At 45.3% G+C, this 18,237-nt stretch overlaps 1 protein-coding gene across 4 annotated transcripts in view; it reads right to left on the bottom strand.

Annotated features, from left to right (window-relative positions):
• The window catches only part of CACNA1E (calcium voltage-gated channel subunit alpha1 E), a 370,728-nt gene that overhangs the window by 81,407 nt on the left and 271,084 nt on the right, over positions 1 to 18,237 (bottom strand). For all 4 annotated transcript variants that reach the window (XM_070497320.1, XM_044758026.2, XM_070497319.1 and 1 more), the window contains exons 9-17: positions 11,314 to 11,429; positions 6,946 to 6,999; positions 6,244 to 6,333; positions 5,071 to 5,280; positions 4,198 to 4,310; positions 2,466 to 2,578; positions 1,978 to 2,109; positions 1,433 to 1,505; positions 431 to 548 (exon numbers count right to left, since the gene is read on the bottom strand). In XM_070497320.1, coding sequence (XP_070353421.1) covers positions 431 to 548; positions 1,433 to 1,505; positions 1,978 to 2,109; positions 2,466 to 2,578; positions 4,198 to 4,310; positions 5,071 to 5,280; positions 6,244 to 6,333; positions 6,946 to 6,999; positions 11,314 to 11,429 — 1,019 coding nt within the window. The remainder of the gene's footprint in view (positions 1 to 430; positions 549 to 1,432; positions 1,506 to 1,977; positions 2,110 to 2,465; positions 2,579 to 4,197; positions 4,311 to 5,070; positions 5,281 to 6,243; positions 6,334 to 6,945; positions 7,000 to 11,313; positions 11,430 to 18,237) is intronic.

An 18,237-nucleotide genomic window follows, 5' to 3' on the forward strand; every position in this document is an offset into this window, starting at 1 on the left:
GTAAGCTATGCTCAGTAGTATTAGCATTAATTGTAACACTAATTTTTTGAGATCTTACTATGTGGCAGGCTGTTCTATATTAACATGTAATTCATTCACTAGTATTATAATCTGGCCACTATTTCAGCCTACCATGTTTCTGTCCTCTCGTATTTTCCCCAGCTCATAGCATCTCCAGCCATCCACTATAACAACCTCATGTATTACTATTTGTGTATGCTGCAGATTTAGATAGTACTCTATCTTGCTAATATTTGTCGTCTTTACTTAACTAGTGGATAAGTTCCTTAAGATCAGGATCCTTGTTTCCCCTAGTATACTGAGCCATGTCCAGCCTCCTTCCCTTCCCTAACCTAGTTCTATCACCACCACCTCAAATGTTCATCTGGGCAGGCAGGCAGCACAAAGAGGACCTTCTTTAAAAGGATACAGTTTCCAAACAAGGTGAGCACAATGAAGTAGATAGCCGACCACATGCCTGAGCTGACCCCCCCCTGGGAGCGGATCCCATTGTACATCACCTCATTCCAGTCCTCACCCGTCAGGATCTACGTAAAACAAACGACAGACAAGTTCAGACACCTGGGTTGGCTGAGAAAACGGGGCCAACATAAAGGAAAAATTTCTGGGCCTGGGACTTCTATCCCCTTGCCTGGCCATCCTGACAAGGAGGAAAAAAAATGTCACTCCCATGAATAATCTTCAATTTTCCTCTGACATGGAAGAGAATTTTAGGCATTGAAAGTGGAAGGAAAGCACCAAAAGGAAAGAGTCTAGTCTTCAAACTATGGAGTCTCTCCGACCTCCAGCTCTGCCAGGCCTGTGAGAATCACAGATCAGTGTTCTGATCACTAACCAACTGTCCCCAGGGCTGCCAAGATACAGTTCCTAAGACAGTAGCATTACTGCAAAGTGCCTCATGGGCTCCAGGAGTTCAGGAGGTCAGGATGTTGGGTTCTGGTTCAGCTTCAGATTCTGGCTAAAAAGTGTTTTTCTTTAGCTCTGAGACCTTATTGATTTTGAGTTTTCCCCTATGATTTAAAAAGGTTTTTTTGTGTGTGTGTACGGTGGGGGGAGATGAGAGGAAAAGATACTTCAATAAATGGACGCATAGGTTAGAAGATGATTCTAGATTTCAGAAAATCATCAATGCGATATGTTACTCAATGTCTTAGAGTTCTCTCTTGCAAATTCACAAGTGTAGGGAGAAAGCCAATGAGGTAGTGACAGTAGAGCTCTTCCATAATTTGTAAGAACAGCTATAGAAATCCTAGAGATTATTGTGGTGATGATTACTCAACAAATAAGAGCATCCAGTTGCCTGGGAGGAGCCTGGAGAGGAAAAGTAGGATCCTCCTAACACATCATCATCTTGTAGTCTGTGGACAAAGGGATCCCACATCACATTTTTAACTGCTAGTTGGCCTTATACCTGGAATACAGTCATGATGGCTGCTGGGAAGGTGTCAAAGTTTGCTGAAGGAGTCCCATCATTAAAATTAAACCTGAAAAGAATATTCAGAGAGAAGAATAGAATGAAAATCTCACACAACGAGTCTTCCCTTTCCAAGATTATACAGTTTTCATCACTTCTTTTCCCCTTTTCCATATCCCCTTCTTCCCTACTTTTCCCTCATTCCATATACTCATGAAGATGGTATTAGTGACTACGACTGATGGACTATGCACTTTGGAGAGTGTGGGTAATGAGATGGGGTTTGGGCTGATCCTGAGTTACAAGGCCCCATGCTGGACACTTCAGGGACAACTCCAAAGGGACGGGTCCCTGGAATAAGAACGGTGGGAAAAGATTAAAAGCAGGGACATTTGTTCCACACACACACTCAGTGGTCGATTTGGGCCATGGACAAGAGCAAACAAGATGTTAACATGGTGATCAAATTAGTAACCCTGGCGCTCACAGGCTGAAGGCTGGGTTTCAAGGCTCCTTTGGGTAGAAAGCTCATTGGTGCTTACCTGCCTCCAAACAGCTGCATTCCTAGAAGAGCAAAGACAACGATGAAGAGGAAGAGGAGGAAGAGCAAACTGATGATCGACTTCATGGAACTCATCAAGGAGACCACCAAATTCCGTAGGGATGCCCAGTACCTACAAAACCCAGATGACATTACAGCAGTGAGCACTGAATACCAAGTTATCCCCAAGTCCAGCTGGGCATCTGGTTGGTGGTCTGTGAAATAAGCTGCATTGTATACTTATAGGAAGGAGATGGTGGCAACAATGTGGCTCCCCTTGGGAATGTGGCACAGGATCTGGTATCAAAGATATTTTTCTGGTTTGAACTTTGGACAAGGAGGAAGAGCTGAAGAATGGAGGGGGGGCCAGAGAAGGGAAAAGGAACATGTGGTAAGGAAGAATAGGGGATGGATGGAAATAGACTAAGACAGCGAGAAGCTTCCACTCTCAAAGGTGGTTGGAAAGAGTCTCCATTCCTGATCACTTACTTGGTTATTTTAAATATTCTTAGAAGCCGGAGAGCTCGTAAGACACTGATTCCAAAAGATGTACCAGGTCTGAAGATTGCCCAGACCACTTCGAAGATACTGCCCACTGTGACCTAAAGAGCCAAAGCCAGCCACAGTGAGAGAAGGAGGAGGAGAGAGGAGCATTCCAGTATTCAGCAATCAACAGTTCTCATTGGGCTATGAGGAAATTAACTCTCCTTCCCCACCGAGCCCATCTCCAGGAGGTGGTGAAGGCTGCCAAAGAGGAATGAGACTCTACCATCTTTCTCCCCACTGCTTTCCACTCTCCTGCTAACTTTACTCCTTCATACTGTAGATTGGTGTGCTGGGCCCTGTTCTGTCCTTGGTGAAAAGTACAACCACCGATTGCCACTTCGGCACAAATTTGATAGCATAACTGTTCTTACATTGTAACACCTTGAACTAAAACGCAAAGGAGTGGTACTCAAAGCAAGGAAACAAATTTGAATTAACAAAGGCTGCATTCCAATATAAAAATATCAGAGAAGGTCCACATCCTCTCCTTGTCCTAGAATTTAGCGCTAACAAGAAGGTCTCAGCTACCTGTTTATTAAATATCTTTCAGTCACTCAGGTCCCGCGTACCCGAATGTGACAGTACTACGCGGTGGCACAGAATGTGATTGCTATAGGAAGTAACAATATCAAATTAACAATTCGATTTGTTTTTTGTTTTAATTATATACTTCCTGAATGTCTTATATTCTACGCACAGTACTAGGAGAAATAACAAAAATTAATCCTCACAGCCATGCTGAAAAGAGGTATATAAGGAAATTAAGGTTAAAATGGTCTTTCCCTGGCTGTTATGCCTGCAAATTGTCCGTACCCAGAAGCATATGTTCCCAGTTAAAATGCAGATTGGCAACTGCTCAAAATCATTAGCACCTAACTGAAGATTTGGCAGATAAAGAAGCGGGTTTGGCAGAAAGAGAAGTGGTTCAGGAACCCAAAGTTTTGTGACCTAGTTCTGCTGCTAACTGGCCATGTGCACTTGTACAGGATGTCCTCTGTTTACCCCTGTGTAAATGGGCAGGCTAACTCCTGATACAGACGACAGTGGACAGGACTCCTGAAAGCAGCAGAGGACACAAATGTACGTGAAAGACCTTGAAGAGTGCTATAAAGGCACACTTTCATACATCAATATTACTTACGACGTGGACGCTGGATGAAAGTCTGCGAGGCGACGTGCTAGCAGAATAGCAATAGTGTGTACGCATACGCATGTGCATACTTGCATGAGAGTATATGGAGGCAATGTTCCAATTTTAAACTGAACCAAAAAACCCCCAAATATCTAAGCTTCTCTTTTTTATTGAACCACCTTCTGGAATGAAGTCTTTTGTCCTTTTCTCGCAGGCATCCCCCAAGATAATAAGTGGTTAAAAACTCTGGCTATGGATGGCTTTGTCAAATTCACTGAGCCATACACTTCAGTGTGCACTCTATGGTATGTGTGTTATACTTCAATAAAAACAGTAAAAATAAAAGAACTTTTTAAAAACCCAAACAAACCCTCATATGACAAGGATTCACTCATTCCTAACCTCCCTTTAGCTAATCTAATCTAGTCCCCTATATAAATTCTGACTTCAGTGCTTCATACTGAGCAACGGAGCAAGCTGCGTATCTCAAACCATGGCATATAAACACAAAGCAGGAGGACAGGTGGGCTCCCAAGCACTTACCCCAAAATCAAAGCAGTTGAATGAAGAGTGAAAATAAAGGCGGGGCCCCATGCCGTACATCTTCAGGGACATCTCCAAGAGGAAGAGCCCCAGAAACAAAAATTCTGCATAGTCTGAAAGCATCAAAAGCAGAAGCATTTGTTCCACAGGTGGCAGGGGCGCCTGCACTCCCCAGGCCAACACGCTCACCTACAGAGGAACCCTCCACACCAGCAGGACCCACACATGCAAGGATGGTCCATGACCACGTCAGGTCAGTGCCAGGGAAAAACTAATGACGTCTGAATTCCATCTGACCCAGAAGGAGTCCCGGGCACACTCCACAGATCAGCTTTGCTCTCTTTCAACAGGAGGGTTTGTCACTGCCCTTAAAATGGCAGATGGCTCGCAGGAGAGAAAGAAAGGGCTTTATCATGGTTTTGATGAAAGAGCCAGATGTGCCCTACACACACCCTCCTGGAGCCTCACTCACACCCAGGGGCAGCCTTACCCACAGCTGACCTACAAGTCCCCTTTTTGGTCATTTCAGGTATCCACTGGCCTAAGAACTCTCTCCCCAGGACTTTGGTGACCAAAATTCCCTACACCATTGAGCCTCCTTAAGACACTAAGTGAAGGCCTTCACGGTACTCAAGATGTACCACTATCTTGTTGACTCACGAGCAGAGATTTGTTTCTCTGATTCAATAATGAATGGCAGTTGGGAATGGTCATGTGATCATCCCGTCCCCTGGAGGACGACTCTGGCCTCCCCTACGGTGTGAAGAGGCAGAACCCTGGGCAGGAGCTCAGGCCCAGCACAACGCCTTGCTCTCTTACATTCACCCCCAATCACGCTGTCCCCTTGAGAGCCAGTCATCATCGTTCACTTACAGAGGAGGTGGGTGAGCCACTGGGGCTGGTTATGATGGACGATGGCCACACAGGCAGTGTTAAGAGCCACAAGGCTCAGCACAATCCAGTAAAACACCTGGGATTTAACCATGTGGCGGATAGAAATGCGCAGAAGCCTTTCCTTGTGCCGGAAATAGGAGGCCCCGTCCACTTTGGCACTCTTGATGCTGGCTCGGGCAAGAGGTGTGCCTAAGCAGGGAGAAGTAAGGAGGAAGAATGAGGCTGTAAAAAGATCACCCTTCACAGCAAAAGGCATTCAGAGGTCAAGGTAGTCAGCTTCAGTCTCAAGGCTGGGTGACCAGCACTGTGCAGGCCCGGGGATACCCCACATTAGGGGCTCAGTAGCTTCCACAGCAGAGATCTCTGCTTTCCTCTGAGCACATTCAGTCCTAGGAATTTGACGGAATCTCTGGGCAGGACAACAGACATCCACCTGGTGTCTTAAATCTTGATAGGATTGTGTTTATGTTTGTAATAGACTGGGTTTCTCCCAGGCCTTTCCTCTTAAATATGCTTCAGGCACTGGAATCATTCTGCCGTATTTGTGGTATTTCTACTACTGGCAGCAGAAAGCAGCAATGAGCTCTACAAGCTTCTTCTGCTTTTGAGGATGAAGTGAGACCGTTCCTCTTTTCTGGGGAGGAAAACTCTGCCAGACGTCAGCCAGAACCTCTAAGAGAATCTGGGATTCATGTTAAGGGGTTGTCAGTAGGAATTTGTTTAAATATCACATGAAAGTAGGGGATGGAAGTGGGTGGGTGCTACTGTGGTTGAGTAAATGACTGCAGGTTCTCAAAGAGGGGTCCCTAAAACTATAGGTCTTCAGGATCCTTTGAATAATATACCAAAGTGGATTCTCATTATCACACCCAGGAGAGAGGATATATATGCAAATGGATACACCTGCCACACTTGAAGGATTTCGGACGGCTTCCTAGCCTTAAACCCCATGTTTCATATAAATGGTATCCCCGATCCATTTTTTTTTTCTGTCATTGTCATCTAGATAACACTCCCATGACTTTTCCTAATTATGTCCCTAAGTTCTGGACTCTTTAGACCCGCTTTCTCCTTGTGGTGCTTCTCAAAAGACAGAGGCTTCCTTTTTAGGGGAGATTCAGAGAAGTGAAAGAACTGACTGGTTGCACTCACCCACAGAGGAGATATCGACACAGTGCTCGTCGCTGGAGTCTCGAGTCATAGCCTCCGTTCTGCTCCTTTTGATTGTTGCCCTTCGAAGCACTACACCAGGGAAGAGGAGGCCAGTGAGAAGGAACAAGGACAACCAGATCACTATGGTCAAAACTGAGGACTGTGGCAAGAGGTCCCTGTGACACAGACAAATGCCTTAAATAGCTGAGCTAGGGTTACAAACATGGAGAATGTCTACAGGAACGTGATTCCTGTGCTCAGCAGGACCTTCTGAGACACAAGGGCTCCAGAATCCTCACCAGAGCTTATCTAAATGCAGTAGGTACCAGGCACTGCATATCTATTTGTTCTGGCTCTTCAAAAACAATTCCCAGCAAGGAAAGTGGTCCCAAGATGGTCCCCACAAATTTTAAAGGAAGATCCCTTTAAATGCCAGTATGATGATCTTTCATTGCACAGTATCAATCATACGCCCTGGAAGAAAGCAACTCTTGGATTTCATTTTCATCACTTTAAAAAGCATTTAAAGCCGTGACTCAATTCCCTTCCTTTTAAAGCATGAGGGATTTTATGACAGAGAGACTTTCCTTTCAAATCCCAGAGTGCCCCTCTTCTATTTCTTTCTCCTCTTTTGATCAAGAGAGACTGCCACGCATAGAGGGGGCAAATGCAAATGAGTAAGGCAGTGGAGCACTTCCTTACCTTCTAAGGCTGACGTCCCAGCATTTTTATTTTCTTCAGCAAGCATGACTTCCTCTATATGGAAACAAATGGTTCAGTAAATTATCTGTAAATGCCAAATTATTTTGCAAAATGAAAATCCCTCGGGGACAGCTCTGGTTCCAGGGCAACAGAGAGAGAGCAAAGAGTTCAAAGCTTGTAGCAGACACCAGCATCAGAAAGACATCGAGGGTCAGGAGGGAGCTCCCGACACACATAAGACCAGAAAGGAAGCTCTTCAGTGAGAGGGCGCCTGGGGGATGATTGGTAAAATTCAGCTCTGTCTGATCCTTGTTCAGGAGGATACCCACGAGAGGAAGAGCTGATCTTTTTAACCCAAATCCCCTACATTTGGAGGAATAAAAAATTTCCATTTCTGTTTTTCCTTCTACCCAGGTCCCTTAAAGCTTTTCTAGCAATATGAGCTTCCTTAGTTTCTCTTGTGTGCAGCCCCTAGGTCACAACACCTACCCCTCATTCAGGAGGTGAGACCATCTTTGGGGCCCCCGCCTGTCTACTTTGAGGAGGGAGCAGAGGAAGCTGCTGACAGCCCTCAAGGAGAGGAGCAGGGCCTGTGGGCTTGCTTCCTCTTACCCCCACCACTTCCATCCTGCTTCACTTGGGCAAAGCTTGAGCTGAAGAGGTTTGGGCCCATCATGAATTTGTTCCTGAGATATACTGGAAAATAAATATTTGGGTTTTGCCCACCTTCCTGGCACAGAGGTCCTAGAACCCTTGGAATTTACTGTCTTTTGTATGATCATGAGATGACTCATTGTGGGGGAGGTCTAGATCAATTAAGGATGGGGGCTGGCCACTAGAAAAACCAACCACATGATTAGAAGCTCACAACTTTCAGTTCCATCCCCATCTAGCCTCCCGAGAGAGGAGGGGCTTGAGATTGTCCAATCACCAATGGCCAATGATTTAATCAATCATGTCTACCTAATGAGACCTCTACAAAAACCCTAGACAATGGAGCTCAGGGAGCATCTGGGTTGGTGAACACACCAAGGTGCTGGGAGGGTGCTGTGCCTGGAGAGGGCACGGAGGCTCTGCCCCTGGCACCCCCATATCTTGCCCTATCTATCTCTTCCATTGGCTGTTCCTGAGTTGCATCCTTTATAATAAACTGGTGAGAGTAAACATGGTTTTCCCTGAGTTCTGTAAGTCATTCTAGTGAATTATCAAACCTGGAAACCCCCCAAAATTTGTAGTTGGCTAGGCAGAAATGCAGGTCACCCGGGGACCCCACTTTCAGCTGGCATGTGAAGCGGGGGCAGGATTGTGGGGTTGAGCCTTTAACCTGTGGGGTCTGCCCTAACTTCGGGGGGTGTTTAATGTCAGAATTGAACTGAACTGTTGGATACCCAATTGGTGTCAGAGAATTGAAAGAATGGTTGGCACTGGAATGATGTATTTAGTTGTTGGTGTTTGGAAAAGAACCACACAGTCCCTGGGACAGTCCTCTCTGCCTCCCCAGGAGCAGTCCTATACTCCAAGGAGGTCTCATCATTGGTGGGATATTATTTTCTAGTAAAACTTGTTACAATAAACCTCACTAGCATCCCTCCAAACTTACCAAGAAAATAGCCCTTCTGCCCCATGTCTGGTGGGATTCTGAGTCGCCTACTGGGACTGATGTGCATGCGTTTTCATCCCCACCCCCACCTCAGCAGTAGGCAAGGGAGCTGGAGGCCTGAGCAAACACTGCCTAGGATCCCAGCTGCCAGGGAAGGCAGCAGCCCTGTTAAACAGTGCTTTAATTCTAGCACTTGTAACAAGTAAAAGGACACGCAGAAGAGGGTAAAGTCATTACCATAATTCCACCTGCATATAAAACTGAAAGTATATAATGTATTTCCCGGGGAGGGGAACATTTTGAGGCTTGGAGGTACCATGCGGGATGGCCATTATAACAAGTCATGAAGATTTAACTTTCTTCCTTAAGTGCAGCCTCTGGTGAAACACTCAGTTAACAGGCTAAGTGTTACTGGTGAGATGCTCCTTCAGGCCGACACAGAGGGTTTTAAAGTCATTTACAGCATATTGTTTAGAGGGCACATTTGAAAATTAGGTACTTGTCAAAACACCTCCTAGTGACATGAATGACCTTAGCCAGAGAGTCGCTTTTGCTATGTATAGGGTCTGGGCTTTGGGGTGGGCAGATCTGAGGACCCCCAAGGCAGATGGAGGCGGTGTGGCACGGCTGGGTATCTCTGGGCCTGGGACGTGCTGCAGGGCTCTGCATGTGCTGAAACGGCCCCCACCCCCACTGCCTCCTGCCAAGTTGCTTTCGAACTTGAGAGTGTCTTTCCAGGGAAATGTAACCCATATGTCTCTGATTCACTCACGCTCCATTTGTAGAGGGAAGGGCCAGGAAGCACAACTTGACGTCGCAGTGCGTCTTTTTTCTTAGAAGGAGGAGAGAGCTGGCTTTGCCAACTGGAAAAAAGTAGAACCTTGGAATTCTGCATGTATTGGAAAGGCAGAGCCACACAGAGCAGCATCTTGTGCTGCCTGACCCCGAATGGGGTCACGGGAAGGGTGGGGAGGGTTCTTTGTTGGTTCTGCTGCCAGCCCGCTCACCAGGGTGGTCTGTCAGATGGCTCCTCCACTCAGGAAGCCAAGGACAGTCGGGAGCTTCAAGCTGCCTGCCCGGCCTGGCAACAAATCTGCTCAGGAAGCCTGAGTTACCATTCTGGGAAGAGGGAGGGGAGGTTCACCCCCAAGCAAGAGCCTCAGAGGAGAAAAGGCGAAACGGAAGTGCAGAGAATGCACATGGCTCATGCCTCCAGAAGCAGCAAAGAAATGCAGATGGTCCCAAACAGGGGGCAGTTTTGACCTGGCTTTGAAATGAGACTTTCAATCATACTTGCTCTCTCACCTCGATCATCAAACATGGACTCCGGAGCTGAGAGAGAACTTTAGTGTGTTGCTGCTTAGAATAAGAGCGTCAGTGTCATTCCAAAGCTCCTATAGAAGAATAAGGCTGCAACTAAGCATCAAATCATATTCCAAATTCTTCCTGACAGATCTCACATTTGTGCTATACTTTCTACCAGGAACAGAGAAAAGATGGTGACTGTCATGTGTCTTTTTTTATTAAAAAAAAACCAAACTACTCTGCTCAGGAAGAAAATGAAGATATATAACACCAATGCAATGCAACTTTTAAAATAATAAGCAAAACAAATGCATCCTTTTTACTTTTGACAGATATAGGGTGATTGATGCCCCTTATAAGCAGGTGAGCCACAGTCAAACTCGAATCTGGTGGCTCTGTGAGTTAACGAAATCACAATAGGTTTGGACCTATCCTCGGGGCTGGGCAAGAATTATTCCTGATGCTGATCCAGAGAGTGAGGAACTGATGACAGCTCAGGGAATAGGAAAAGCCAGTTTACCATCATCTACTACCTGGCTTCCTGCAGTGGCCTTATAATTGGTCTCCCCGCTTTCAGCCTTGTCCTCCTCAATGAAGCACCCAACGGCTCCTTGAAAATCTTAAATCAGAGCATGTCCCTCCTCTGCTCAAAACCCTCCAGCGGTTCTTGTCTCACTCACAGGAAAGCCCCATCCCTTACAATGGCCCACGAGGTTACACACGATCTGCTGCCCACTCACCCAAGGGTTGCCCTCATCCTGTCTCCTCGCTCACTCCCCCTTCTGCTCCTGGAGCACTCCTGGACTGCTCCCACATTAGGGCCTTGGCACTGGAATATTCCTCCCTCAGATCTTTCCGCGGCTCACCCCTCATCTCCTTCAAGTCACCTCCCAAATAAGTCTGCCTGACTCCCCTATTTATAATTACAACTCATCCTATACCCAGAACCCTACCTTGATCTGTTTCCATTGTGCTTATCACCTTCTTACAAGTTACTTATTTATTGTTTTGTTCACCGCTGCCTTCCCCAGCTAGAGGGTAATGAGCTCCACGGGAGTAGAGCTTTGGCTCATTCCTGTATCCTGAGTGCATGAAACAGGACCTGACACAAGGTAGGCAATCAGTAAATATTTGTGGAATGAATGAATAGTTATTATTAGTAGCAGTGTAAGATGAAATCAGCCCGACCTCGGCTCCAGGGTTGGCCTGTGTTACCTTTTGCTCAGTTCACCTTGCTAAAATGCCTGCCTCTTAAAAGAAGTTTGGTAGAAGAACAGGGAGAGTTAGATCCCAGAGAAAGAAAGTGGGACCAGCAGGGGGCCCACAGAACTAGTGAGGCATCGAGAGCTTCTCTCTGCTCTGGTCCAGGCTGCCCCTTTGAATGGAAGTATTGGGAGCGAGAAGCGGGGTAGGTCCGTGACGTCCGTGCAGCCCACCAGCCTCCTCCAGCCCACCGGTCTCACCTGCTTTGTCTATCCAGGCGCGGTACCCGTTCAGCTCGCGCTCAATCTGCTGCTGGCGCCGCAGTTTCATGAAAGCTCTCCGGTTCTCCACTCTCTCTCTCTCTTTGGCAAATTCCCTGTGGACAAGGAGGGTAAGATGCATCAGGTTTGGATAGTGCCATGACTGAGAAAAAGGTGAAGCAAGTAGAAAAATGGAGAGTTTGAGCAGCCATTTCTGCCCACCCCATTTCCCTTTGCCTTTGTCCCTGGCTGCAACTCTGATCTCCCTAAGACACCGCATAGAAGCACACTTCCTGCAGCCTCCTGCGAGAAGCCTTTCCGGCTTAGTTTCATTCTCATCAGCCCTCACGCCCTCTGCATGCTCTATTTTGGAAGGTGCTTCTTTAGTCATGCCACAAACTAGGTTTCAAAAATTTCCCGAGTCACAACAAGGCCCTTAACCCTCGAGGGGCACAGCTACCTTTGGTGCTTTTAATACCAGTTATTAATGTACACTGACCAATTATTATGTACCAGCCCTGTATGAAGTTTTTCATGCCCATTAACTCATTTAATCCTCACATCCACCCGATGAAGTAAGCACTGTTAAACTCCTATTTAACAGATGGGGAAAGCAAGGCTTAGAGAAGGGAAGTAACTTGCTGGGATCTGAACTCTGACCAGAATGCTACGCTTCCTCTGGTGCCCTGTATCCTGTGGTGCTCAATAAGGGCTGCCACTGAAGACCAATGGCACTGATGCCTCGAAGGGCTGAAACGCTGTTTGAAGATAGCTGATGGAGGTCAAAACAGAAAGGAAGAGACATGAGAAGGGCACCTGGCTCCAGTGGAAAGACGAGGGAAGATTGGTGGGGTGGAGGAGAGATGAGGAGTCAGAGGGAATGCCAAGGTGAGGGTTTGGGAGAAGACAGGGTCCACTGACAGGCTCAGGGGACCAGAGTCACTCTGTGGCACAAGACGATGGAAAGACTAAAGCCTCATGGGAAAAAGAAGAGAGAAGAGGGAGGAGGGCTTCCTGGCAGAGAGGAAGATGATCAAATTCAATGGGCGAGGAAATCGGGATCAAGAAATACTCATTTGCTATTAGGCCCCTCCAGAAACTACCTCTACCAATGCCCTTCTCATCACCAAACACCCTTCCAGGCTAGAATGCCCCTTGCTAGTGCAGTGCCCCCCAGCCTTGGCTCGGGCCCTCTCCTACTGCCCTAGAAACTGTTCCATTTACTCAAGATAGTCCCCATAAAAAAAGAGCTTCAGCCTGGAGATGAGGGAGCCCAGTGCCCACTGTGGGTCCTGCCAGCTACTCCCTCATGTCCAGGGAGGAAGAAACGAGCTGGGCACTGAGAGATGTGTCCCAGCCCCACTGCAGAGGAAGGGGAGACACCTCAGCTGGCCCCTCGTGCCAAGACAGAGATGGATTCCTTGGGCACAGACACCTTATAACGGTCATAGTCAGGCTGAGGGCATGGGGATATGGCACACTGGAAGGAGAAACTCTCCTGGGCTTGGCTTCAGGTTCAGCAGATTCTACTAACTGGTGTTGTGGGGGGAGGGAGAGGGAGAGAGTGAAAATGAAGAGTGCCAGGGCCAGTGAGAGTCAGGGTAACAGAATTCAAGCCCTGGGGCATCTCTTCCCTCACTTTCTTTTCTGGATTTCATCAGTTAGAAAGTAACTAGGGGCTGGCTTGGTTCATGGCGTCACTATCTACCAAAGTTTCTTCCTTTGGCTCTTTGGCTTTCCCTACCTGTCCCGTCCAAATAGTGCCACTGTTCTGCTGATTCTATCTTCAAAAGGGCATTTGGATCCACCCTCCGTCTTCGTCCTCAATGCCTTGGTCCAGGACCTCATCTTTTCCTGTCTGGACTGTTGCAATATCATCTACCAGTCTCAACCACCTGTCTCTCTTCCCTTCCTTTTGTCCCTCTCACAACTATAAGAGATATCTTTCTAAAACACTCATTGGATCTGATCACTTCCAAACCTAAAATAATAACCACAGCTAGCAGTATTTGTGGAGGACTTCCTCATTTCCAAGCACCTTCGTACATTGTGCTCATTTAATCCTCACAACCATTCTGAGAAGAAGGTAGAACAGGCATTTTCAGCCTTAATTTAAAAGTTAAACAACTTGTTCAAGTTTAAGTGAGAAATGGAGCCAGGACTGGCCCCCAGACCTGTGTGCACAGAGAGCCCGAGCTCCTGCCCCACATATCTGGTGAGTCTAGTGGCATACGTGTATGCTGCTTTATCATTTCATATGCGTCTTTTCATATGTGTCTTGAGTTTTCAACTACAGTCTTGGAGAATCCAGGAAGGTTTACCGAAGACACAATATTTTGAGCAAGACCATGAAAAATGAGAATTTAAGCAGTCTATGACCAGAGGAACACAATAATCGTTCAGCATCTAGGCTGAGCATTATTACCAACATCTCCATTTTCCATCTCAGAAAACTGAATCTAAGGGGAGTTAAGTGGCCCTTTGAGAGGGCAAGTGTCCAAGGACACAGCCACTAAGAGGAACCATGACCTTCAGATGTTCTAAATTCCATCTTCTCTCTACTCTATCCTCCCCTTCTCCCCAGGCTCCTCCACCCACTGCTAAATGAAGCACAAACACCTAACACGGCCTTCAAAGTCTTTCACAGTCTGATCCAAACCTTTCTTTTCAAACCTCATCTCTTGTCATTCCCATCCACCCCCTGGCTCCCTGCAGCCCACCAGGGTCATGCTCCAACCACAGCACACTTCTTACTCTTCTGGAAAATGCAGTGCGGGCTCTCAAGGCTTAGTTCACACTGTGTCTCTGCCTGGAAATCCCCTCTTAAATGCCTGAGTCTGTCAAAATCCTTCTTCAAGGCCAGGTTGAAATGTCACCTCTTCTGTTTAGCTTTCCCCTCCTCTCTCTCCCCCGCGCCCTGTCTTCTGGCCTCCACTCTACCTTCCCTCTGTCTCTTTATAGCTCATCTTACAGCCAGACCTTTATTTTGGTGAGCTGTACATGTCACTGTCTCTCCCTCTATGTGAGCTTTCCATGAAAACATTCTGTATCCTACTCAACTTTATATCTTCCTGGTCTAGACTAGGCCTAGCCTATGGTGTATGTTCAATAGATTTTTTAAGTTGTTTTTTAATTAAAAATATGCGAGCTAACTTGGTGAGCATCCTGATAGCTCTGCCCTGGTTCCCAAAGGTTAAATGAAGGAGCGCTCCATCTCTGCACTGACCCAAAGGGAGCCAGGTGAACTAGTGGGAATGCAGTAGTTGCCAGGTAACTCCTGGACATGGTCACCACTGTTTCTCTTTGTTTGGATCCCCTAAAATCTCTGTCCAGTTAGTCTATGAAGTATGCGTGTGGCAGCTCCCTCTGGTCCCCAGAACGAACACATAGCTTGATTTCTGGTGAGAGAGGCCAATAAACCCCAGTCTAACCTCCCTGTGTATTTGGAAGTTTCCTGGCTCCAACCTCACCAGCTGGCTTCCTTGCTCTCCTCTGCCACTGCAGACCCTGTTTCCTCCCACCCTCCCACCTGGCCTCTTCACTGGGGCTCACAAGCCTAGAGCCCAGCAAATCTGGCCTGATGTTTTAAAGAAGCCTCTTGGCTAAAAGAAGTAAAGCAAAGAATGTGTACAGTGGGGACACTTCCTAAGTGCCCAGGACTTCTCCCTTTGACTAGTCTGCAGGCTCCATGGGGCCATGCAGAGCCTGCATCATATAACATTCCAACAAGGACCTAGGGAATTTAATCCAAGGCCGAGTAATACAGTAGATTCCATAGATTATGGAAATAAAATATTAAGAACAGTTAATAGTCATATAACACATTTGTGAAAATTTTAATTTACAAATCACTTTCATATAAACTATTTCATTTATATTTGCAAAAACTCTGGGAGATTCAGAAAGATTACTTGCCCAACATCACCCAATTAGCAGGAGGCAGAACCTGAATTCAAACTAATGTCTTCTGATTCCACGTTAAGTGCTGTTTGCATAATGCCTCAGCTGTCTTCCATGCGGTCTAGAAGTCAACATTTAACATCTACAAAAGGGATTTAGTTTTAGGCCAGGCTGAGGCAAATAAAGATATAACAACAGAGTTTTGTGTTTTTTCTAAAACAATAAAAATCCATTGTTCTGTGTTGGGTTAACAAAGACCTAGAATAAAATTCACAGCATTAGTCAAGCTAGTGATATACTGCTTGATTTCTGCATCCATATCACAGTCACCACTTATGCACATGCATACTGCATTCTGGAGCAAACAGGGATAAACAGGATTCAGCTCCACTACCTGCCAAAAATAAGTAACTATTCTAACCTTAGATTCAACAAGCCCGCCAGTCTCGTGAGCATATATGTAGCCAGACCTAGGAAAAGGAAGCGTGTTCCTCCCACTGGTCCCCCTCTCTACCCTGAGTACCTGAGTACTCTCTCCTCTTCACAGAGGATCCTGAGGTTATTCAGATGATGATGCTTTTGCAAAGATAAAGCATATGACAGTTACCTCACTTAGTCATTCAGGTAAGCACTGCCAAACTTCCCATTGAAAGGTACCCCAAAGGCTGGCCCTATGAATACCTCAATTTATCCACTTCCTTGGATCAAGGAACGGGAAGTTTAAAAAGGAGGAAATCTGGCTTACAGAACAGTGTGCATGCCCCCTAAGCCCTCTTGGCTTTAGCCTGTGGCTTAAGGTAAGAGGATGAGTAATCAGCTCCCTTTCATTTGCTCCATCCAGTGTTTCTACACCCACAGATGTAACAGAACTCCAGATGGGATGCATCTCGCTTTCAGAATTCCAAAGTAGGGGAACAAAAATAAATCCCCCTGTGATGTAGCATAAATACTGGGCATCTCAAAGCTAGGCAATCCAGGTAACCTCTGCTGCTAATGAACTGAATGAACTGGGCAGTAACCTCTCTGTCTCAGTTTCCTCATCAGTCAGTGTTGGCATTAGGACACAGAAACCCTCTGCTCATAGCCAGAGGCAGGAATAAATCTGGTTTACTCTAGGAGTCCTGACTGAATTCTTGTAAGAGACTGTAAAATGATAAAAATCCAACGAAACGGCAACCTATGGAGTGAAAAGTCAACCTATGGAAAGGGAGAAAATATTTTGCAAATCATACACCTGATGAGAGGTTAATATCCAAAATACATAAAGAACTCGTAAAACTCAACAGTAAAAAACACCAAGCAATTCAATTAAAAAATGGGCAGAAGAACTGAACAGACGTTTTTCCAAAGAAGACATACAAATGGTCAACAGTTACATGAAAAGGTGCTCAATTTCACTAATCATCAGGGAAATGCAAAATCAAAGTACAATGAGATATTACTTCACACCTGTTAGAATGGCTTTCATCAAAAAGACAAGTGATAACAAGTGTTGGTGAGGATGTGGAGAAAACAGAAGCCTTTTGCACTGTTGGTGGGAATGTAAATTGGTGCAGCCACTAAGGAAAACAGTATGGAGGTTCTTCAAAAAATTAAAAATAGAACTACTATAAGATCGAGGAATTACACTTCTGCGTATACATCTGAAGGAAGCAAAATCACAACCTCAAAGAGATTCTGTACCCCGTGTTCACTGCACCATTATTTACAATAGCCAAGACTTGAAAACAACCTAAGTGTCCATCAACAGATGAATGGATACAGATATATATACACAATGGAGTATTATTCAGCCATAAAAAAGAAGGAAATCCTGCTGTTTGGGACAATATGGATGGACCTTAAGGGCATTATGCTAAGTAAAATAAGTCAGACAGAGAAAGAAAATACTGTATGATCTTACTTATTTCTGGAATCTAAAAAAACTGAACTCATAGAAACAGAGAACAGATTGATGGTTACCGGAGGTGGGGGATGGGGGATTGAGGAAATGGGTGAAGATACAAATTTCCAGTTATAAGATAAGTAGGTTCTGGGGTTAAAACATGGTGATTATAGTTAACAATACTGTATTTCTATATTTGAAAGTTACTAAGAGAGTAGATCTTAAAAGTTCTCAGCACAAGACAGAAAATTTGTAACCATGTGAGGTGATGGATGTTAACTAAACCTACTGTGCTAATCATGTACAATATATACATATATCAAATCATTATGTTGTATACCTTAAACTAATACAATGCTGTATGTCGATCATATCTCAATAAAACTGGGGGTAAAAACCAAATTGTGTTTCATTGTAGATATACTTCTTACCCAATTCTGTTATCCATAATTTTTCACTGCTTTTTTTTTTCCTGGGAGGATAACCTGCGGTTGCTCTCCTGACACACCTCTCACACAGATGTAAGGAAGGTGAGCTGGAGTTGAGCATGGATGAGTCTATATTCTAGTTGTCATGTGTGTACGCAAGGTTTGGGTTTCTAAATTTCAGTGATGGAAACTAAGAAGGCGGCTGATCTCCTTGTACTGCATAGTTTACTACAATTTTCTTCTTTCATCCAGTTAGTGAATTTACATTTGTGACTACTTTTGTTTTCCAGCAGATTACAGGAGAGGCATAATTTGTAAAAATCAACTATTCATACATAGCCAATTCTATATTGTTCACAAGTAGATGGAATTGAAGAATTATGTAGATAATCTCAGACAAGACATAAACACCCAAAATATTTATCAGGTATGCCTGGGAGGGGTATGTCACAGTTGTCTTTCAAATCATATTTATGTTAATATTAAAACTGATTTATATTTTATGAACTTATGGACCTGTAAGGAAGCCATCGACACACATAATTCACAAAGTGGCTAATCTGTACATTAATAAATTACAGTGACTGGTTTTAGCCCATGGGGTGATGGGAGGAGCTTTGGTCATTAACATTAACATTGCCAGAATTTATCATGAGCTGACTACTCCTGGGAATTAGAAGTGAAGTTCACTGAAGCCTTGCTCCAGCCTGA

This window comes from Equus asinus, chromosome 25 (assembly GCF_041296235.1).
Source record: "Equus asinus isolate D_3611 breed Donkey chromosome 25, EquAss-T2T_v2, whole genome shotgun sequence".
NCBI lineage: Eukaryota > Metazoa > Chordata > Mammalia > Perissodactyla > Equidae > Equus > Equus asinus.